We start from the raw sequence: 24119 nt of genomic DNA, 5'->3' as shown, positions 1-24119 counted from the left end.
TCCATTCTCTTCACTTCTCCCTACCCAAACCCAATTACTCTCATCTTTTTTTCTTTATGCCATCAATTCCAAAGTCTCCATCCTTTCACTTCGCTTCTTCCTTGGTTTAAGCAAGCCTTGCCCAATTACCCTCTCCATGCGATGTCATTCTGTCATTGACCAAACAAGCCTTCATCTTCATCAAACCGTAGATCCCGACCAACCCAACCCAAAAATCAACTGAATTTGTGTAGGTCAGTGTAGTGGTGAACCCTGATGACGATGGTTTCAAGAAGTTCCAGACAGCTCTCTCTCTTCTTTCAACAACAAATTGCAGATCTTTCTCTCATTCCTCAACAGATCACTCTCTTGTCGTTAGTACAAATAGTTTTGTTTTGTTTTTTTTTGTTACAAAACCAAAAGGCCGCCGAGGCCGCAACCTAGCCCGCGTTGCCCACCCAATGACCGCCTAGCTCGCCCATCAAGCGTCTAGATACCGATTAATAGCCCTTCCGATTTGTTGAACGATTTCTTAATAATCGCGACGGAGGCCCGCCGTCCAGCGCCTAGGTGGTTGCCTAGGCCGTGTTTTAGAACACTGGTTAAGTCCAATCAATATAAACATGTTGAAATTTTTATTCAGAAGTTCTTCGTGCATAAGTATCGGGTTAGTGTGTCACTTAGTATTGCGATATAATAATATTCTTTTTTATTTATAAGTGAGAGGTATTAGGTTCGATTCTTGTTAAATGTGAGTTTGAATCAAATTATTGCTAGCTCATTGTGAGACTAAGTCCACCCACTTTCCTTTAGTCTAGATAATATGGTTTGTTTAAAGAAAAATATTGGGCCAATGCTGCTCCAAAGTGCTTTTATCTCTTCTAAAAAATGGTCATAAACAATGGATTAGGGCTTGTTTTCATAAGGACTTTTGCTAGAAGTAATTTCACTAACATGTTATATTTTTTATTATAAAAAATACAGAAAAGAAACTCATGCATTTGAATTTTTTTAAGTTTTAAATTTTTAAATTTAAAATTTATTTTTAAAAATTTTTAATTTCTTAATATTCATGTAAGCCTCACATAATGTCAAGTCATTGTCCATTTGAAAGTCACACCACCAGTTAACGACTGAATTAACTGAAATATGAGACTTCCAAAATTTTAACCTCAGATACTATTCTGAGATAAAAAAAACTTAATGTATTAAATGTTAAAAAAACCAAAGAACTTGACGATATTAACTTTAAAATCTAATTTACCATTTCATAATTCTAAAATCTTTTAAAGTACTTTCCAATTTTAATTTGACTATACCCTTACAGTAAAGCAAATTTCAGTTAAAACAAAATAGCAAACGGTGTCGTAGGATAGTTTGGAGGAGAATAATATTGTTTTGTAATTAAAAAACCGGCCGGTTTAGCTCAGTTCTCCCACCGGCTCGGATTTAACACAAGTAATTTTTCATCGGTTTTTTCTTTTGCTCTTGTTCTTCTTTTGCTGTCGTCGTCTCTTAGACGAGCATTTTGGTCTGAGGCATTGAGTTGCAGGCGGAGAGAAAAAGAAGAGAGAGAGAGGGGAGGAGACGACTCCGGAGCAAAGATATGAGCGGGCACGACTCCAAGTACTTCTCCACCACCAAGAAGGGCGAAATCCCTGAGCTCAAAGAGGAGCTCAATTCTCAATACAAGGTCCCCCCCCTCTCTCTCCTCTTTCTCTCTCTACAATCATATGTGCATATTCAAATTGATCTGTGATCTGCTTGTATTAGGTTTTCGATTCTTTGTTACGGCGTTTCGTTGCCAATCTTAGATTGATTTTAAGCAGATCTGTTAGTTTGCGATTTGAGTTGTTGCTTAAATTGCTGTTCGATTTCTTCGAGTTTCGTTACTTGCGACCTTAGGGTTCTGGAATTGTGCGGATCCGATACGGAATGTGTGTGTGTCACTTGTCATGAGGTTTGTGTTCTGTTTGGTGCTGGAGAAACTGATGGAAATGAAAACGAAAATGAAAACTTGCTCTTTTTGTTTGAATGCAATTCCGTTTGTTATCTGATAATAGTAAAAATCGGAGCGTTTTCTCGTGGTGCAGTGAATTGTAGTTTTACATGATAAATTTACATTTCTGATATCGGCGTAGTTTATGAGTTCATTCCTGTTATTTGTTTGATTCCCTATCACAATGACCACGACCGCTCGTTGCACCATCATATTTGATCTTTTCATTATAAGCTTGGGTCTTTGTTTCGGCTCCAAGTTATGTTTCTGGTGTGCTTTATCGGAAACATTGAGAACGTAATTGTCTTTTATGCGTGGTACAGGATAAGAGAAAAGATGCGGTCAAGAAGGTGATCGCCGCAATGACTGTTGGGAAGGATGTTTCGTCACTTTTCACAGATGTAGTGAATTGCATGCAAACAGAAAACTTGGAGCTGAAGAAGCTTGTCTATTTGTATCTGATAAATTATGCTAAAAGCCAGCCTGATCTAGCAATACTTGCGGTGAATACATTTGTCAAGGTAAAACTGCTATGAAATCTTCAGTGTTTTACAGTTCATGCAGTTATTTTTGGTGTAAATCTTGATTTCAAAATCTGTCCCAACATGTTGGTTGCTGATTTTGAAATTTATATCTTTTCATAGTTTTTGAGTACCACACATTTCCATGTAATTGGGTTAGGTCAATTTAGACATTTTACAGATGATTTGTATACTTGCAATTAGGGGAGAAGAAAAGACAGGTGTAATATAGCCATTTGATTATAAGTTAACGGGCAAAGTATATGTGATAGATGCTGAAATTGCGAGGGGTCAAGGTTGTACATTAATAATTTAAACGTATAGGTCTTGTAAAGAAGAGAATGTTATCATGCTAAAGCAAGTAGAAATTTGATTTTTCACTCCATATTTAAGTTTCAAGTCAGTAATATCATTTCTTTTTTCTTTACCCCCTCTGGTTCAGTTAATTTTCCATCTTTATAATTGACAAAGCGATGTTCCAAATATGATCTTGAGGACAGCCAAATTGGTAATATGGCATTTCCAAAGGATATAGGAACACACCCTTTTTTTTCTTTTTGGAAAGGATGAGCTTAATTCCTATTTGTGTTAAAAATGAACAAAGCATATATTTAATGATTTTTTGTTCTAATTGCCTTGTTTTGCGTGATCAATTATGCAGGATTCACAGGACCCAAATCCTTTGATTCGTGCTTTAGCCGTCCGGACAATGGGTTGCATTCGTGTTGATAAAATTACAGAATATCTATGTGATCCCCTTCAGAGATGTCTCAAGGTTGATTTTTAGTGCTTATACATTTTTGCATACTTGCTTGTCGGAACTTAGTCTTAAGTTTGTTAATATTTGCAGCTTCAGCTGTTTACTTTTCAACATTTTGTAAAGTATTTTGCTTGGCTTGTGTCTTGTTATCTGTTTCTTAGTTTTCTATACTTCATGACAGGATGATGATCCTTATGTGCGGAAGACAGCAGCCATATGTGTGGCCAAACTTTATGACATAAATGCAGAGTTAGTTGAGGATAGGGGTTTTCTGGAATCCCTCAAGGATTTGATATCTGATAATAATCCTATGGTTGTAGCAAATGCTGTGGCTGCTTTAGCCGAAATTCAAGAGAATAGTAATAGACCCATCTTTGAGATCACTAGTCACACTCTGTCAAAGCTCCTTACCGCCTTAAATGAATGTACAGAGTATGTTTACTTTTAGTAGTGCTGACTTCAATTATTTTTTATGCGGCTAGATCATGTTAGCTTTTTGTTAAAATCCTTTTTATTTGTTTATCTAACTTGCTTATGATAAGTGTTCAGGTGGGGTCAAGTTTTCATATTGGATGCTCTTTCTAAATACAAGGCAGCAGACGCTCGTGAAGCTGAAAATATAGTAGAGCGAGTTACACCACGATTACAACATGCTAACTGTGCGGTTGTACTTTCAGCTGTTAAGGTGGGGATTCCATTTTCTAATGTTCTGAATCATTATGTCGTTGTTAATGCTTTCAGTTATCATCATTGGTAACCTCTGTAATTGTTTTGTCGTTTCCATATGTTTTTACTTGCAGATGATCCTCCAACAAATGGAACTTATAACTAGTACTGATGTCGTCAGAAATCTTTGCAAAAAGATGGCTCCTCCACTCGTGACACTACTATCTGCTGAGCCTGAGATACAATATGTTGCATTGAGAAACATCAACCTTATAGTGCAGAGACGACCCACAATCCTCGCTCATGAAATTAAGGTAAATAAAAATTAGTTTCAGTGTAGAGTCTTGTTGTTTGATCCACTTTAACAAGGAGTTGATACTTGTTATCAACTATGTAGCCGAATCGTAAGCAAGGCAAGCTCCCATAACGCTCGATTCTTTTATAGGTGTTCTTCTGCAAGTACAATGATCCAATTTATGTAAAGATGGAAAAGTTAGAAATCATGATAAAGCTTGCTTCAGACCGAAATATAGACCAGGTATGTAGATCTTGCCAGGAGTTACTTTTTCATATTAGACCTTAATGGTTGAAAGTTGTCACCTCTCAAAGTGGAGTTAAAATCATGATTGCTCCAACATTTCTGCAGGTTTTGTTGGAGTTTAAAGAGTATGCTACCGAAGTAGATGTGGATTTTGTCCGAAAAGCTGTCCGTGCCATTGGTCGCTGTGCCATCAAATTAGAAAGAGCAGCTGAGCGGTGCATTACTGTTTTACTGGAGCTTATTAAGATCAAAGTAAATTATGTAGTTCAAGAGGCCATTATTGTCATCAAAGATATATTTAGAAGATATCCAAATACGTAAGTTATGGGCTTTCATTTTTTTGAATTTTGAATTTTGTTGATGAAGGAATCTTCCCTTACAAACTTTGTAATGGATTGCTATCTTGATTACAGCTATGAGTCCATTATTGCAACTCTGTGTGAAAGCCTTGACACTTTAGATGAACCAGAAGCCAAGGTACTCAAGTATCCCCAGCTTAAGATTTATGTTTTTTCTTTTTGCTTTGCTATAAAATATTTCACTGCTTAAGCCTTCTGATTTGTACTTCATGTTTCCATGCTCATGTTCTTTCTCACTTTTTCTTCCCCAAAAGGCATCCATGATCTGGATAATTGGTGAATATGCGGAACGAATTGACAATGCTGATGAGCTACTTGAAAGTTTTCTGGAAAGTTTCCCTGAAGAGCCTGCTCATGTCCAATTGCAATTGCTGACTGCAACTGTTAAACTCTTTCTTAAGAAGCCAACTGAAGGACCACAGCAGATGATACAGGTTCTCCTTTTGTATTATTCATGTGCAGTTATCCTCTCTAGCTTCTGTTCTCCTTCTTTTACCATAAATGACATATTAGAATGCAGAATACCATCATTAAAGCAGCCATTGTTCTGATTTCGTTGTTCTAATATAATGTAGTACCTAAGAGGCGACACTCTTTTTTACTATGAATGCGAATGTCTAAGGGTTATATGTTTATTCACTTTTAAAGTATTTCCTTGCATACTTGGGCCATAGTTGTATTTTCTAGATATTATCCAAGTAAAATTCTCACTGTGTAGATGCATATTTGCAGATTGTTTTAAATAATGCTACTGTGGAAACAGACAATCCTGATTTGCGAGATCGGGCCTACATATATTGGCGTCTTCTATCAACTGACCCAGAGGTGGGTTTGGCCAAAATGATTTTCCATTTCTTTCTCAATATAAAAACCAATCTTTTTTTTCCCTCTCTCCCCCTTAGTTGATATATAATATTTTGTTTCTCTGTCAATCCAATAGTTAATGCATGCCCCTTTTCTTTTACATGTATAACCACAAATCTATTTTTCCACTTTTGTTTTCTTTGGGGGGACAGGTTGGGGTTTGAAATCTATTTTAGGTGAAGATTACTACTGGTTGCCATTATTGTGCTCATGTATATTCCACTCGAGTACAATGGCTTGCTGTGAACCCTTTGCAAAACCATAGTTTGACAATTTAGAATAGCATATCCTTGTACGGTTATAGTATTGAGCTCATGGGAATGCTTCTTATCTCACAGGCAGCCAAGGATGTGGTGTTAGCTGAGAAGCCAGTGATCAGTGATGATTCAAACCTGATTGATCCATCTCTTCTTGATGAGCTTCTTGCTAACATTGCTACGTTATCCTCTGTGTATCACAAGCCTCCAGAAGCATTTGTTACCCGTGTGAAGACCACAGCCCAAAGAACTGAAGATGAGGACTATGGTAGCGAAACAGGAAATTCTGAATCACCTGCTCATGTTGCTGATAGTTCTGCATCCCCAACCGGCTCTAGTTCAGGTGTTCCATATGCTGCATCTAGACAACCTACACCAGTTTCACCTGCACGTGTGCCTGCACCTGCTCCAGTGCCAGATTTACTTGGTGACCTGATGGGCCTGGAAAATAGTGCTATTGTCCCTGTGGATCAGCCTGCTTCTCCTGCTGGGTAAGTATAATGGAAGTTGCATAGTGGTCTTATTTGTGTGGTGGATACTTTGTCATGTGGAGTGGACTGACCCCGCTGGCTGTGCGTGATTTGGTTTCCATTTTTTTGTGAGCATTAGTCTTTTTCTGTGGGTATGAGCTCACGCCAAAAAAAAAAAAAAAAAAAAAAAAAAAAACTCCTTTTATATGAACTGTTTGATAAAATGAATCCCGTGTTTAATTTAGATGCTGCAAATAGTCGTTGTTCAATGTCGGTGTAAAGTATCAAAAGAACCTTATTGAATTTTCTGGCCTTGTTTGCAGACCTCCGTTGCCTGTCGTGCTACCAGCATCAACTGGTCAAGGTTTACAAATCAGTGCTCAGTTGACACGTAGGGAAGGGCAAATATTTTACAGTTTATTGTTCGAGAACAACACACAGGTTCCGCTGGACGGGTTCATGATTCAGTTCAACAAAAATACATTTGGCCTTGCAGCTGCTGGACCCCTTCAGGTAGTTATTAAACGTGTAAATTGAGTGAGATTTCTTCCCAAACAAAAATTTATAATACAAATACCTTGATCCCCATTAGGTTCCACAATTGCAACCTGGGACATCTGCGGGGACTCTCTTGCCTATGGTTACATTCCAGAATATGTCTCAAGGTCCTCCAAGCTCACTATTGCAGGTTGCTGTGAAAAACAGTCAACAACCAGTCTGGTACTTTAACGATAAAATCTCATTGCATGTCTTCTTTACTGATGATGGAAGAATGGAGCGTGCAAATTTTCTTGAGGTAAAATCATCTTGCACCTTCTGTTTTCTTTCAACTTTTAGTGTAGGGTCATTTGCATCTTCGCCTAGTAGATATCAGACCCCACATCAAGCTGAAAATTTATGTTGCCTTTTTAAGGTTTATTGACTATATTATTCAAGTATATATTTAAACAATGGCGTAGTTCGGTTAGACATGGAAAGGGGCTAGGTTGGGAGGTGATACAACAATGGACACCTAGCATTCCATTAGGGTCATTACTACAGCAATGCTGTGGTCATGTGGTTCTTTGCTATATTTCCTTTTTGTTAAAGAGAAGGATTAGGTTAGAATGAAGGTGAAGTGGGTCAAAATGTGGGTTGTAAATTAAAATTTGGAATATTTTAGCACAAAATTTTGCTACAGAAGTTAAAACGGGGGTAAAAATACCGGAAAGCAGTGTAGTCTGGAACTTATTGATACAAAATTTCTGATCATTTACTGCCAGTTCAAACACTGATGCCAGTGTAGTCTGGAACTAAACGAGTCTTGATTGTAGCATTTTAAAACACTGATGCTTATCCCCATTGCAGACGTGGAGGTCTCTTCCGGATACAAATGAGATTACAAAGGACTTCCCTGGAATTGTGTTGAGCAATGTTGAAGTGACTCTGGACCGCCTGGCCGCTACAAACATGTTCTTTATTGCGAAGCGCAAACATGCCAACCAGGATGTGTTCTATTTCTCTGCAAAAATCCCCCGAGGAATACCATTCTTGATTGAACTCACCACAGTCGTGAATAACCCCGGGGTCAAGATTGCGATCAAGACTCCAAGCCCGGAGACAGCACCTCTTTTCTTTGAAGCCATGGAGACTCTCCTCAAGGATTGATTGTGTTTATATGTTTAAAATTTGTGAATCTCTTATATTTTTTTTGTGTTAGTTTTTGTAAACTCAGCAGTGGCTATCGAGTTTTTCTTCTTTTTTTTGTTGATCTTTCTGCCATTCTTTGTACTTTTCCTTTATTGCCACTTGAATTGACCTTACATTGTTCAAACTTTTGAGGTTTTATATATTTCAATACACCGGTTTTGAACTCGGTGTGTAATTGTTATATTCTTCACCGTAAGTTTGATGGTTCAATTTGCATTTGCGTATAGAATGTATTTTCCGTTCCTTGTTAAAAATGTCAGCGACAATTGCCCCGTTCATGGATGACTTGAATCGTTGTTATAGGATTTATTTACATCAACGGTTGAAAATCGTCCATGCCGGTGGCAGATTGTGGCAAGCACGCCTAAAATTATTGCTGTAGAAACCTGGATTTCCAGTTTCTGTATAATTTCTCATCAACCAATACCATATTTCCATTAATATTCTATCCGCTGGGTTGATTTGATGGAACCCTTCAAAGTTTAAAACATAAAAATTGGTTGAGCCCAAAAGTTTCCTTCTTAATCAAGCTGTATTATCATCAATTTTCTTCCCGTAAGCTTCATACGGCCTAATTTGAGTTTGAGGAACGACCAGATGCGGACAAAAAACGGAAAATGAAAAGGCTGACGTTATTTACACATTCTCGGGGCAAATATGCGAGTACAAATGTTTTAAAACGTAACCGCCAACGTTGTAATTAATCTCCAGACGTTTAAAACTGATCACATTACGAAACTTTTTAATAAATGTAGATCTTATCATTGTATATAATATAAGATCACATTTAACATAAATGTAGGTTCTGCCATTGTATACGATGTAATTAATATCTAGATGTTTAAAACTAATCACATTACGAAACTTTTTAATAAATGTAGGTCCTATCATTGTATACGATATAAGATCACATTTAACATAAAGGTTTAGATATTAAAATTAGAGAAATGCTAAGGAAACTCTCAAAATGAGACTCTCCATGAATTCTCGGTCATATCATATTTTTGACATGATTCTTATGCTAATATAATAAAATATTATGCTATGAGAAATGAGATGACGGAGTCCAAGGAGTTCGCTTCAAGAAAGTTCCCTTACCATTTTTCTTAGAATTAAAACTAAGTAGTAAACTTTTAGGTGGAAAGTAAGGTAAAAGAAAAGGAAGAAAACATGAAAGCGAATGCTGGAGCCCTTCTACTTGCACGTGGGAGCTGAGAAAGCATCGTCCAAATTGCATTCGTTTATACGTTTTCTCCCCTTTCGGGTCTGAGGCAGTTTTCCTCTCGCCGAGTTAGGGCATCCGAGTTGACTCAGCAATTCCACCAGCCACAGCCAGAGGTAAATCTGCTTCCAATCTTTTCCCCTAATTTCCATCTAGAGATTTCAACCTCTTTAATGCTTTTTGCCCAATCAATTTTTCGATAGTTTCTTGGTATTTTGATTGATATAATTTGAATTACTTAAATAGGCGTTCATAAATTGTTCGAATATTTCGAATTATTCTGTTTAATTTAACAGCAAAAGAACACGTCCGGAGAAAATGCAGGAAACTATGAGATTTCTAGGTTTTTTTGTTGTCTAATATGTGTTTGTGACTTAATTATGCCTTCCATTGAGTTTAATTTTAACGTTTATAGCTGAATTGTGTATTTTTGGGTTTTAGTCACGTCCTAGAAAGTAAAGGTAATGATAATCATTAGTTAATGAAGCTGTTTATTTGACTAATCTATGAATCTGAAACCAAATTATCAGTAATTCATACACGTATTAGAATCTGAAATGAATATATGGTTGAAGGCCCGTATTTGGTTGTATGCATGTATGAATGTACACACGCATTCCCGACAGCTATATTGATACATTATACTGAATGTTTAATATTTTTGAAGGGTATCTAATGTTGTATACTTGTTTTTCTGTGTCTACTCGTAGATGCCATACCCAAGAGAAAGAAGGTCAGAATCCGTTTTAAGTTTTATTTGGAATTGCAAGTTTGTTCACTTAATAACGAATCAATGATAGTAGTCCCACAATTTCTCAATTGATTTTGGTGATTATTGACTTAGGTCCGCTTCGCCACACAACTCTCCTTCACCCGTCAGAGGCCGCCGGTCGAGATCATTGTCGAGGTCTAGGAGAAGTCGTTCTAGGTATACTGCAAATCTCAAATTCCCTATATTTAACCGGTTTTGGTTTAATGGATTTGGTTTTATTCAAACCTAAATACTGGGTTCATGCTTTGTTGAGTTGAGTTGAAGAATGGTTTTTCTTGCTGCAGGAGCCATGAATCTGTCGATGCATCCAATCCTGGAAACAACTTGTACGTAACAGGCTTATCCACAAGGGTTACCTCCACTGATCTTGAGAAATTTTTTAATAAACAGGGGAAGGTACGAGTTATTGCGCATCTAGTTTTTAAATCATATAGGGAACACCTGATATGAGAATGATAACTTATACAATACAATTTACCCGGGAACAACTTCATATCGATGTAATTTATTGTGCTTTGCAGTTCTAATGACTGCAAAGCACAAATATCTTACAAGGAAAGAAAGTGCCAACTTGGGAGATTGTTATAACGAGTACTTTAGATACAAGTTAGGCTAACTACCCATCACTGGATAGGTACCTTGTTTCCCATGTAGCTTACTAGCCTATTATGCTTGGATCTCCCTAGAAAGGAAGCGATAATTTTGAGTTCTATCTTCTAAAGAAGAGGGTGACATCTGTGGCAATATAATGGCTTCCCTTCCATTTACACTTTAGTCCTGATATTCAAGTGAAGCCTTACTATTGATTGATAAAAATAACTGTTCTAGCTTCTAACTTTATGTTTGTACCTAGAAAATGTGTAGTCCTTTCTTTATTAGACTTCTCATAGAATAGCTCATGCTCCATGTTTACTATAGCTTCATGTCAACCTGGAAAGTAATTATCTTTTGAGAGCCTTAATACATATCTTATTCCGAGAGAATCACATATGAGCTATTGTTTCAGGTACTTGACTGCCATCTGGTTACAGACCCTCGCACCAGAGAATCCCGTGGATTTGGCTTTGTCACAATGGAAACTGTTGAGGATGCAGAACGCTGCATCAAATATTTGGATCGGTCTGTGCTTGAAGGTCGATTAATTACAGTGGAAAAGGTATTAGTTTCTGTCAAATGATCAAGAAAGTTGCTGTGCAGTATGCAGTTGAATTGTTTAAACTTTTACTTGTGAAGATTTTACCTCTTAAAAAATGTTGCCTAATAAGTTTTGGCAGCAGGTCTGGTCACTGTAGCTTCATCGAATTCACAGTCTAAGCTCTAAACAGTCAAAACTATCCCCTTCACGACATGGGTTTCTGCGTCGACATTCAAAAATCATCGATACAAACTCAACTATTTTGCCAAGGGTTGTATGCCCTTTATCCCTCTTTTTCATTGGCAACAGCGTTTTCCATGGTTGCTTATTAACCACAATATTTAATACCCTAGAGGCATGGTAAATTCTTCTTGTCACATTTGCTTTTTGGGTTCTCCTACTTAATCCATCCGAACTATATGTTGTATCTAATTAAAATAAAAGTTGGAAGTCGGACAGAAAAGCTCCTTGCCGCCAGTAAGGTTAGCAAGGCATGCCATTGGCTTGGTATACAATTAGGAAGGTGACGTTAAAAATGCGATAATGCACTGCTGTGGACCTTCCAATTGTGTGGATCATAATCATTGCGATGGCCAGTTAGCTTCACGTAGTTTGAAATAGTTGCAAGCAGCTGCATATGGACTGTTTTGAGTAGATTGTTAACTTGTTTATCTGCCCTTTTTTTTCACACCTCGATTAATCTATTCGCTTATTTATCTTCCGTGATGTCATTTTGCATTTTGTTAAATATGCAGGCAAAAAGGAAACGAGGGAGGACTCCAACTCCCGGAAGGTATCAAGGTTTGAGAGATAAACGAGGTACAGACATGGATCGGTATTATAATTTTTTAGCAATTGTACATGGTTGCTGGCCTTGGGTTGGAACCCTCACATAGAGCTTTTGTCACTCCTCTCCCCGTAACCTTTTACACACTACCACAGAGGGTCTACTGTGTTATTTTGTGCGTGGCCCTCTAGATCTGAACGATCTACATTTCGGGTGTACAATCGAGTTCACCATACCTAATTTTTGGATTAGAGTCTAGTATAATGCTTTGTTTGAGGGGTACTGATGGAGGAATGTGGTCCTCTTGAAATTTCCTTCCCTGTTCAGCACAACTTGATTTAATTTTCACTAAAAATGTTTCCTCTTTGACCTCACGCTTTTAAGCCCTGAAAATGCAGCCGAGGTATGAAAAACAATATCACCTCACCCTTTTCGTCATGTCCCATTTATCATAAGTCTAGAGTGCCAACTTCCTTTGAGATGGGAAGATGCTAGTTTTGATGTAGGATCCAGACACAGTATTCATATCTCATGTCAACATGGTTTATAAAGATGCAGGACGTGACCGTGACCGTGATCGTGATCGTGATCATGACCATAGACGATCTCGAAGCTATTCACCTCGCAGGTTGCAAGACAGAGATCCTTATCCCAGGGACCGCCGAGGAAGATCACGCTCTCCATATGGTAGGAGGGCGGATGAACACTCGCACTCGTACAGGAGGCGCAGGGAACGCTCCTTGTCAGGGGGCAGAAACCCTAGATAGAGAAAATCCAAATTTCTAATCGTCCCCTTGCATTTATTTGTTTTACACTTTGGTGTGAGGTTTTGGGATCTTTAGTTTTATTCTGACCAAGTATTTCTCCAATGTTGTTGTACTTGTGTATTGTGTTCGTATTCTTAATCAAGTTGTATGCATCTTCCATTTTATTCCCAAATCCTCTAAATTTGAAATAACATATGCGTTTTCAAGTTTAATAACGCAGTTCTTTTTATTACAACGATATTTGACACTAAAATACACTAAGGTGAGAGGGTAAAGTTTGAACTTGGAACGTAGTGGGTTAAAAAAGAATACTAATCACCATGACAATCAACCATATAGTTTTCTAGTTCAATTATGATATTTCAAGTTCATTTATGCTATTTAGACCTTTTTTTTTTTCTTTTTTTGTCAATTCTTCATGTATTTTGCAGATTATTACGTCCAAATTAAAAATACGTTTTAAATAAAGAAACAAAACATGAAAGTGAATGTTGGAGAGCTTCTTCTATTTGCACGTGGGAATAGATATAACACACGTCAGTGTTAATTCTAATTGCGTTTGTTTATAGATTTTCTCTCTTTTCGTGTTTGAGATTGTGAGGGCTCATTTGGTATACATAATTGGATTGAAATGAATAACTTACTAAATTAAAAGTATGTGGAAGGGAGAAGTTACAAAATTATTGACCACCTAGAATATAAAAGATGCATTGCCCATGAAGAAAACTTATCTATTTTAATTCTCTTCTAAATAGTAGGAAAATTCATCCCTTCTTTTTTTTTCGACCGAAAAAAAAAAAAGAAGGGATAAATTTTCTTCTTGGCTAATCTTCTTTTAATCCTCTCCATGTATAAAATCGTTCACTTTCACCTTCAATGTACTTTGAAATTTGAGAGTTCTTCATTTCAATCGATCATGTGTATCGAACAAGTGTGTATTCCTCTCACTGAGTTGGGATATGAGTCGACTCAGCAATCCCACCACTTTTAATAGCCAAAGTTCTAAAAGTCACTATGCGCTAGTCAAGTGGTAGGCACTGACCTAGAACATAGGCGATTTTTTTTTTTTAAAAAAATTAAATGTATTATATAACATGAATAAATGTCTAATTATGCCTAAAAAAATACACAATTGTATTGAGATACATAAATTGCAAAATAGAATGACACATAAATTCACTGTTTTAAAACCGCTTTAGCAATATGTAGCTGGCCACCATCTCAATTAATCCTTAAACATTTGAAAATTAAGAAATGATGCCTAAACTTACTTAGGCGCCTGTTAGGCACCCACTTAGGTCACGACTTTCACTTAAATAGAAAATAGCTAACTTTTATTTTTCATTTTATTTTTTTAATAAATTGTAAGAAATTTGTTGAATACTTGGATGAACAATCATAATATTCTGGTTCCCCATGTTTTCAATATGTTTTAATATTTTTTTAATATATATGTCATTCTATTTTTCAATTTATGTATCCCAATTCATTATGTATTTTTTTTTTAAGTATAAACAGACACTTATTTACACAATATAATAAGTTTACTCAAATCTGCCCAGGCCCCACCCAGTAGCCTTGGTGCTAGGCCCCAGTTGACACACCCCGACCGAGATCAGGGAGTGCTGGCCGTCACACGAAGGTGACGTAGCCATGTGCGCGTGCGGAAGCTATGAAGAAGGTAATATAAAAGTACTAATAATTAAAAACTAGCATACAAAGTACTAAAACAAGTGCTAGCGTATGTGAGACACAATTTCAGAGCAAGTCTACAGCAGTCAAAAAGGAAAGATACGACATAATTACACCCGAAGGTGACCCTACAATGGTGAGTGTCTGTCAGAAATGCCGGGACGCCCTCTGGGAAAAACCACCGAACTTGCTAGACCACTAGAACCTGGAGGGGTGCAAAAACAAAAGCGTGAGTGGGCAAAAACAAAGCTCTTTGAAAACTCTTTAGCAAAATACATTCTAACCCCTCGCCGTAAAACCTGTATACTTCCCAGAAAATGAACATATATACGTATGTATAGGTATGCCAATCATGCTCCAAAGTATGTCATTCATGCTTGAGAATATGCCACATCAGAATCTCATAATCAAATATAAATGCTCAAGCGTAATTCACATCAATAACATTTAATCTGGCAGCCGGGAGTCACCTAACGTGACCTGTACGGCTGCATATAGAGCTCCAATCTCAACTCAATATCTGAATCTGCACACGAGTCGGAGCCACCTAACGTGGTTTGTACGACAGGACTGGGTGTAATATATACGCTCTAGTGCTACGATCACGTGAAGACTATGCGAATAATCGCGGGTCACCTACGAGTTGGAACCACCTAATGTGGTCTACACGACAAGGCTATGCACCTACTTGGATCCAACGCGAGCGTGTGGTGCGGGTGAACATTACGTGAAGGACTCTGCCCCTCTCTGGGCGGGAGCACTAACACCGGGGGTGCAGATTATGAGCTCTCTAAGCATCTCAAGCTACTATTGAATACAAACATGAATACCACTTACCTGGCACTTACCTGTGCGTCCACAGCACCAATACACATATATAGACATATGCATATTTGAATATATAAATAACGTATATGCAACTACTCATGCATAACCACCAATTATATGAAATGAGTGACATATAACAATTAAGCATTTATACTTAATTTCTGGGAATATAATTGTATATAGGTATATACGAAAAACAAAAGCCCACTCACTGATAAGTGGAAGGGTCGTAGCCCCCCTGCCTCGAGTGTGTACTCTCGTCCTCGGGATACGTATCACCTATACGCGAAATAGCTACGAAAACGTTAATTTAAAAGCACATAACCAACTTCTTGTAATAACTTCTCATACATTGCTCAAAATGGACAATTGAATATACCAACGTGATCTACACAACCTCAGGATCACACCCATATTTTTAGAATAATTTTTGGACCCCGCACGCGCCCCCACGCGCCTGAATAGGCACGGACCTACGCGCCCCCCACGCGCGGCCACGTGCCATGCACACTGACGGTGTCAACAGACGCCGTCAGGAATATTCCGTTAAACTGACGGAATATTCCGTTAAACTTAACTGATGCCGTTAACGGCGTCAGGAATATTCCGTCAAATCTGACGGAATATTCCGTCACCTTCTCCGGCGAGACTCCGGCGCCGGCGACGGCGCCGGAAAACTGGGAAATTTTCAAACCGTGTTTTCTCCTTCATTTTTCAACCATTTTTCACAATCTTTATACCAAAATGAAGCTTAGGACTAGTAGAACAACGTTAGACCACTTTTACAAGCTAAAACTCACTAGATCATACCTGCAACAACAATCCAAGTTCGGCCAACTTTGAACAGGACGATCCTGACGTCCAAACTCGTCCAACGAAACACTCCCAAGCTCCTGGGAACCTCACAAACACAACTACAAGCTTAGAATTTCCTAAAACAAGCTAGATTAGGTTTGCATGAACAGTGCTCAAATCGGCCATGGTGATATCGACGTGAAAATGATAGTTTCCTTACCTGAAAATGGTACCTTTGAACTCCTCTCAGCCTCACGAGCACGAGGGTGGTCTTGGATTCTTGATTGGTGAAGGTTTGAGTTGGTTTGTGTGTGTGTCCGTATGTAGAATGAAGAAGAAGAAGAAGAAGATGAACTCGGGGAGAGAGAGAGAGAAAGAGACAGAGAGAGACAAAGAGTGAGGGAATGAGGGAGGGAATCCCGGGGGAAAAAGAGAGGGTATAAGTGTGTGTGGTCCTACAACACCACCCAACACCACACTAATGTGATAAAAACGAACTAGGGGGTTAAAATTGTAATTTCAAATGTACGTTTCGTTAGTTTCGGGACGGGATGTTACAACCTACCCACCTTAATAGAATTTCGTCCCGAAATTCAAAACAACCACCTAACAACCCCTAGTGATCGAAGAACAATCTAGGATACAAATCCCTCATTCGATCTTCTGTCTCCCATGTAGCTTCTTCAACCGAATGATTCCTCCACAAGACTTTCACCAAATTCACCGTCTTGTTCCTCAGAACCTTTTCTTTCCCATCTAAGATCGTTAACGGTTCCTCGTCATACGTCAAATCTGGGTTAATCTTCAACGGTTGAGGAGGTATCACGTGTAACGGGTCAGCAACATAATGTCGGAGCATAGACACGTGAAAAACGTTATGCACTTTAGCCAATTCCGGAGGCAACTCCAATCTGTAAGCTACCTCACCAACTCTTTCTGTGACCATGTATGGTCCAATGTACCTGGGACTTAACTTCCCTTTCTTTCCAAATCGCACGACACCTCTCCACGGTGAAAGCTTCAGAAATACCCAATCTCCGACCTCATACGTTATGTCCATAGCATGTCGATTTGCTAAACTTTTCTGTCTGTCCTGAGCTGCTTTCAGGTTAGACTTAATTACTTGAACATTTTGAGTAGTCTCCTCGACAATCTCCGGACCCACTAAAACTCTTTCGCCAACCTCTGACCAACACAACGGAGTGCGACAAGATCTACCATACAAGGCTTCAAATGGCGCCATGCCAATGCTCGAATGGAAACTGTTGTTGTAAGCAAATTCCATCAAATCTAATCGCTGGTGCCAAGCATCACTGAACTGTAACACTGATGCTCGCAGCATATCTTCCAAGGTCTGAATAGTTCTCTCGGACTGTCCGTCCGTCTGTGGATGATATGCCGTACTGTAAAGTAGTCTCGTACCCAAAGCTTCTTGAAAAGCTACCCAAAACTTCGATGTGAATCGCGGATCACGATCCGAGACAATACTCACAGGGACATCATGGTACTTCATAACCTTTGAGATAAACAATTTTGCTAACCGGCTCAAAGAGTACTTCTCTCTCACTAGAATAAAATGTGCTGATTTAGTGAGCCGATCAACGATCACCCAAATGCCATCAAAGCCATTATGGGTACGAGGGAGTTTGTACACAAAATCCATAGTGATATTTTCCCATTTCCACTCTGGAACGGGAAGCGGCTGCAATAACCCAAACGGCTTATTTCTTTCTGCTTTGACCTGCTGACAAACAGCACACCTGCTCACATACTCAGCTATCTCCTTTTTTATACCCGGCCAATAATAAAATGGTCGAATGGTATGATACATTTTAGTAGCTCCTGGGTTCATGGCGTAAGCCGAGATATGTGCTTCATCGAGAATTTCTTTCTTCAACTCCACATTACTAGGCACGAACATTCTACCCTCTAACATCAACATGTCATCCGAATCACGAACTCTGAGATCTCGCCTCCTTCCTTGATCTCGAGCTCGAATTAGTTCTTGAATCTGCTCATCAGCTACTTGAGCTTCAAGCACCCGATCAACCAAGATTGGCCTAACTTGAAAATTAGCAAGTAATGCCACTTCTCGATCTTCTGCTTCTAACCTTACTCCCGTAGCACGCAAATCCACCAAAAGAGGAATACGACTAGCGTACAACGCATTAATACGGCCATGTGACTTCCTGCTAAGTGCATCAGCCACCACGTTTGCACGACCAGGGTGATAATCAATCGTGCAATCGTAATCGCTGAGCAACTCCAACCACCTCCGTTGACGAAGATTAAGTTCCTTCTGGGTAAAGAGATACTGAAGACTCTTGTGATCTGTGAAGATCCTACACTTCTTTCCGTAAAGATAATGTCTCCACAACTTCAATGCAAAGATGATAGCAGCCAACTCCAAATCATGTGTAGGGTAATTCATTTCATGGGGTTTCAATTGCCGCGAAGCATAAGCAATCACCCTACCATGCTGCATCAATACACATCCTAGACCATTCAAGGAAGCATCCCTATAAACCTCGAAATCACCACTATCGTCCGGGAGTGTCAAAACAGGTGCATTAGTAAGACAATGCTTCAACTGCTGGAAACTCTGCTCACACTTATCATTCCACTCAAACTTAACGTCTTTCCTTGTTAACTTCGTCAGTGGCAAGGCAATTACCGAAAAATCCTTAACGAATCTCCGATAATATCCCGCCAAACCAATGAAACTTCTCACCTCAGTGACGGTTCGTGGTTGCTCCCAACTCTCCACAGCTGCAACCTTCTGAGGATCAACCAGAATGCCTTGAGCAGAAATGATGTGCCCCAAAAATGCAACTTGATCTAACCAGAACTGGCACTTGCTAAACTTAGCATACAATTGGTGTTCCCTCAACCTTTTCAACACCAAAGTAAGATGTCGAACATGCTCCGCTTTGGACTTAGAATACACCAGAATATCGTCAATGAAGACAATAACAAATCTATCCAAGTAAGGCTGGAATACTCGGTTCATTAAATCCATAAAAGCTGCTGGTGCATTCGTCAACCCAAATGGCATAACCAGAAACTCGTAATGACCGTAACGAGTCCTGAACGCCGTCTTAGGAACATCATCCCTACTAATCTTCAGCTGATAGTACCCAGACCTCAAGTCTATCTTAGAGAATACACAAGCACCTCTCAGCTGATCAAACAAATCGTCGATACGAGGCAATGGATAACGGTTTTTAATCGTCACCCGATTCAATTGCCTGTAGTCGATACACAGCCTCAAAGTCCCATCTTTCTTCCTCACAAATAACACTGGAGCGCCCCAAGGCGAAGTACTAGGCTGAATGAATCCCTTATCCACTAATTCCTGTAACTGCACTTTCAATTCCCTTAACTCAGCGGGAGCCATACGATAAGGAGTTAATGAAATAGGATTAGTACCTGGAAGTAACTCAATAGTGAAATCCACGTCTCGATCCGGGGGTAAACCAGGTAAATCCTCAGGAAAAACATCAGGGAAGTGTCTGACCACTCTCACATCCTCAATTCTGCTAGGAACGGTCTCCTCTAGTACCACATGAGCTAGATACCCCTGACAACCTTTAGATAACAACTTCTTCGCTCGCAAAGACGAAATAACGCCGTGTCTTACCCCACTCTGCTCACCCACAAAAGTAACCTCAGGTAATCCAGGACGGTGAAACGTAACTACTTTCCCGTAACAATCAATGTTGGCACGATAGAAGTGCAACCAGTCTGTGCCCAAAATCACATCAAAATCGACAATATCTAACGGGATAAGATCAGCGGACATAACAACACCCTCTACTATCACTGGACATCCTGGGTACATACAATCTACAACACATCTCTCTCCTCTAGGCATAGCGAACTCTAAATCGTACCCTAGAGGTGTGGGGCGAGGTTGCGTTACTTGAGCAAATGTATGAGAAATAACGGAATGTGTAGCTCCACAATCAATTAAGACTCTAGCAAAATAACCAAGAATGTTTAACGTACCCATAATTAGATCCGGGTTGTTCTGAGCATCCTGCAGGGAAATATTGTGAATACGCCCCTGGCCCTGCTGTCGTCCGCCACGACCTCTGCTCGCTTGAACACCGCGACCTTGAGCTCCACGCCCCTGACTGGGCTGACCCATCTGTCTCGAAGACCCTGCACTACTAGTGGCAATTTCACCCTGCTGATACTGTCCTCCTTGGTACCACTGAGAACCACCAACTGGAGCTGGAGGATACGGCATGTAGTTGCTGGAATACGGGGGATAACCACCTTGTGAATACGGGTCCTGGGGGTACTGATACGGTCCCGGGGCATAGGGAACAGCATCACCCTGATAGTGGTAAGCACCACCTCTACTTGCCTGACCATAATTACTTGGACCCTGAATTTGCCGAATCGGTGCAGGTGGCGGCATAAAGGTCTGCTGCGGCTTCTGCTGCTGACCCTGGGGACAATTCACCGCTATATGTCCCATCTGTCCACATGTGAAACAACCACCGCTGCCACGCTTGCATTCGCCGAAATGTCGGTTATTACATCTACGGCAAAATGGAACTCGGTTTCGACCACCATCACCTTGTCTCTGGCCTCGAGCACCTCCATAAAACCTACCTCCTCGTCCTTGTCCAGAGACACCGAAACCACCACTAGACGAACTTGAACTAGTACCACCCCTTTTGAAGTTTTGAGTCTGGCGAGGCCCAAGCGACACTTGACTTTTCCCTTTGTCATCTTTCTTTTCATCACTGTCACTCGACATATTCTCAGAGTCCTCTATCCTCAATAGTATCTCGTATAAATCCTGGTAGGACTCACAGTGAGTAGTAGTTGCCATAGAACGCCATCTCTTCCTAGTGCCCAAACGGAAACGACGAAGCATCTCCGGCGGATTACCAGCGACATCAGGATAGTAACGAGACAAATCAGTGAACTTACGATAATACTCGTTAGCCGTCATCTTTCGCTGTTTCAACTCGGTGAATTCCTGTTTCTTACGATCGATATACTCAGGGGGTACAAACCTCCTCTGAAACACGTCCTTGAAAACATTCCAATCGGTCCTCTGAGCTGGAGTCAACCTACGAAGCTCCTGTTCCCACCAGGCTGCAGACTCCATCTCCAGAAACCATGAGGTTGTCTCGACCCACCTCTCCATAGGAAGGTTCCCCTGGTTATGCAACACACAGAAAGTCTTCTCTATGTGTTCCAACCAACGCTCTGCGCCTTCGTGACCCTCACTACCTTTAAACTTATCCAACTTCAGATTATACATAGTCTCCAGAGGAGTCCTCTGGGGAGGGCGCATCACTGTCTGAATGGCTGTAGCAATCACTTCCCCCAACTGAGTAAGATCGGGGAAACTAGGCTCATCAGAGCGACGTGGTTCCCGACGAGGCGGCATGATTCTGACAGAAGACACCAACTATTAGAACACTCATAAAGACACAGGACTGCCAAACCTAGGCTCTGATACCAAGCTGACACACCCCGACCGAGATCAGGGAGTGCTGGCCGTCACACGAAGGTGACGTAGCCATGTGCGCGTGCGGAAGCTATGAAGAAGGTAATATAAAAGTACTAATAATTAAAAACTAGCATACAAAGTACTAAAACAAGTGCTAGCGTATGTGAGACACAATTTCAGAGCAAGTCTACAGCAGTCAAAAAGGAAAGATACGACATAATTACACCCGAAGGTGACCCTACAATGGTGAGTGTCTGTCAGAAATGCCGGGACGCCCTCTGGGAAAAACCACCGAACTTGTTAGACCACTAGAACCTGGAGGGGCGCAAAAACAAAAGCATGAGTGGGCAAAAACAAAGCTCTTTGAAAACTCTTTAGCAAAATACATTCTAACCCCTCGCCGTAAAACCTGTATACTTCCCAGAAAATGAACATATATACGTATGTATAGGTATGCCAATCATGCTCCAAAGTATGCCATTCATGCTTGAGAATATGCCACATCAGAATCTCATAATCAAATATAAATGCTCAAGCGTAATTCACATCAATAACATTTAATCTGGCAGCCGGGAGTCACCTAACGTGACCTGTACGGCTGCATATAGAGCTCCAATCTCAACTCAATATCTGAATCTGCACACGAGTCGGAGCCACCTAACGTGGTTTGTACGACAGGACTGGGTGTAATATATACGCTCTAGTGCTACGATCACGTGAAGACTATGCGAATAATCGCGGGTCACCTACGAGTCGGAACCACCTAATGTGGTCTACACGACAAGGCTATGCACCTACTTGGATCCAAGGCGAGCGTGTGGTGCGGGTGAACATCACGTGAAGGACTCTGCCCCTCTCTGGGCGGGAGCACTAACACCGGGGGTGCAGATTATGAGCTCTCTAAGCATCTCAAGCTACTATTGAATACAAACATGAATACCACTTACCTGGCACTTACCTATGCGTCCACAGCACCAATACACATATATAGACATATGCATATTTGAATATATAAATAACGTATATGCAACTACTCATGCATAACCACCAATTATATGAAAGGAGTGACATATAACAATTAAGCATTTATACTTAATTTCTGGGAATATAATTGTATATAGGTATATACGAAAAACAAAAGCCCACTCACTGATAAGTGGAAGGGTCGTAGCCCCCCTGCCTCGAGTGTGTACTCTCGTCCTCGGGATACGTATCACCTATACGCGAAATAGCTACGAAAACGTTAATTTAAAAGCACATAACCAACTTCTTGTAATAACTTCTCATACATTGCTCAAAATGGACAATTGAATATACCAACGTGATCTACACAACCTCAGGATCACACCCATATTTTTAGAATAATTTTTGGACCCCGCACGCGCCCCCACGCGCCTGAATAGGCACGGACCTACGCGCCCCCCACGCGCGGCCACGTGCCATGCACACTGACGGTGTCAACAGACGCCGTCAGGAATATTCCGTTAAACTGACGGAATATTCCGTTAAACTTAACTGATGCCGTTAACGGCGTCAGGAATATTCCGTCAAATCTGACGGAATATTCCGTCACCTTCTCCGGCGAGACTCCGGCGCCGGCGACGGCGCCGGAAAACTGGGAAATTTTCAAACCGTGTTTTCTCCTTCATTTTTCAACCATTTTTCACAATCTTTATACCAAAATGAAGCTTAGGACTAGTAGAACAACGTTAGACCACTTTTACAAGCTAAAACTCACTAGATCATACCTGCAACAACAATCCAAGTTCGGCCAACTTTGAACAGGACGATCCTGACGTCCAAACTCGTCCAACGAAACACTCCCAAGCTCCTGGGAACCTCACAAACACAACTACAAGCTTAGAATTTCCTAAAACAAGCTAGATTAGGTTTGCATGAACAGTGCTCAAATCGGCCATGGTGATATCGACGTGAAAATGATAGTTTCCTTACCTGAAAATGGTACCTCTGAACTCCTCTCAGCCTCACGAGCACGAGGGTGGTCTTGGATTCTTGATTGGTGAAGGTTTGAGTTGGTTTGTGTGTGTGTCCGTATGTAGAATGAAGAAGAAGAAGAAGAAGATGAACTCGGGGAGAGAGAGAGAGAAAGAGACAGAGAGAGACAAAGAGTGAAGGAATGAGGGAGGGAATCCCGGGGGAAAAAGAGAGGGTATGAGTGTGTGTGGTCCTACAACACCACCCAACACCACACTAATGTGATAAAAACGAACTAGGGGGTTAAAATTGTAATTTCAAATGTACGTTTCGTTAGTTTCGGGACGGGATGTTACGCCAGTTCCCTGCCCGACTAGTGATTGATGCCTTTGAGAATCTTACATAAATTATAAAGTACTAACATATTGAAAACATGGGGATAAAAATAGAATGAGTGTTCATCAAAGTATCCAATAAATCTTTTTTCAATTTATTGAGAAAATAAAATATAAAATGGAAGTAATCTATTTTCTGTCTAAGTGAGAGTTATGACCTAGACGAGTCTAGGCAGACGCTTAGGCAGATCTATATGCCCTTTCTTATTT

The 24119-nt window shown here is 40.2% G+C and overlaps 2 protein-coding genes across 4 annotated transcripts; both read left to right on the top strand.

Moving 5' to 3' along the window:
- The first annotated feature begins 1468 nt into the window (after positions 1-1468).
- LOC137710728 (beta-adaptin-like protein B) lies at positions 1469-8286 on the top strand. The gene is made up of 15 exons (XM_068449838.1): positions 1469-1672; positions 2302-2499; positions 3161-3274; positions 3441-3691; positions 3809-3944; positions 4060-4239; positions 4371-4463; positions 4572-4783; positions 4880-4943; positions 5080-5259; positions 5558-5650; positions 6028-6437; positions 6740-6929; positions 7009-7212; positions 7764-8286. The coding sequence occupies exons 1-15, from the start codon at positions 1586-1588 to the stop codon at positions 8061-8063; spliced, it is 2712 nt and encodes a 903-aa protein (XP_068305939.1). The 5' UTR covers positions 1469-1585; the 3' UTR covers positions 8064-8286.
- A 978-nt stretch (positions 8287-9264) lies between these two features.
- On the top strand, positions 9265-12952 carry LOC137710758 (serine/arginine-rich splicing factor SR45a-like). Of its 3 annotated transcripts, none has more exons than XM_068449881.1 (7): positions 9265-9443; positions 9995-10060; positions 10172-10255; positions 10384-10495; positions 11106-11255; positions 11990-12053; positions 12574-12952. In XM_068449881.1, the coding sequence occupies exons 2-7, from the start codon at positions 10038-10040 to the stop codon at positions 12786-12788; spliced, it is 648 nt and encodes a 215-aa protein (XP_068305982.1). In that variant the 5' UTR covers positions 9265-9443; positions 9995-10037; the 3' UTR covers positions 12789-12952. The 3 variants fall into 3 exon arrangements, with proteins under 3 accessions (XP_068305982.1, XP_068305983.1, XP_068305981.1); XM_068449882.1 differs by having other exon boundaries at positions 9266-9443; positions 10038-10060; positions 12580-12952; XM_068449880.1 differs by having other exon boundaries at positions 9268-9443; positions 10038-10060.
- The last annotated feature ends 11167 nt before the right edge of the window (positions 12953-24119 follow it).

Source organism: Pyrus communis, chromosome 12, assembly GCF_963583255.1.
Source record: "Pyrus communis chromosome 12, drPyrComm1.1, whole genome shotgun sequence".
Lineage (NCBI taxonomy): Eukaryota > Viridiplantae > Streptophyta > Magnoliopsida > Rosales > Rosaceae > Pyrus > Pyrus communis.
This window is presented reverse-complemented; position numbering and strand designations above follow the sequence as displayed.

Coding starts and splice junctions, on each gene's coding strand:
- LOC137710728 (XM_068449838.1), top strand. CDS start 1,586: ATGAGCGGGCACGACTCCAAGTACTTCTCCACCACCAAGAAGGGCGAA. Junction 3,692..3,808: donor GCCTTAAATGAATGTACAGA/GTATGTTTACTT, acceptor ATAAGTGTTCAG/GTGGGGTCAAGTTTTCATAT. Junction 3,945..4,059: donor TTGTACTTTCAGCTGTTAAG/GTGGGGATTCCA, acceptor TTTTACTTGCAG/ATGATCCTCCAACAAATGGA.
- LOC137710758 (XM_068449881.1), top strand. CDS start 10,038: ATGCCATACCCAAGAGAAAGAAG. Junction 10,496..11,105: donor TTTTTAATAAACAGGGGAAG/GTACGAGTTATT, acceptor CTATTGTTTCAG/GTACTTGACTGCCATCTGGT. Junction 11,256..11,989: donor GATTAATTACAGTGGAAAAG/GTATTAGTTTCT, acceptor TTAAATATGCAG/GCAAAAAGGAAACGAGGGAG.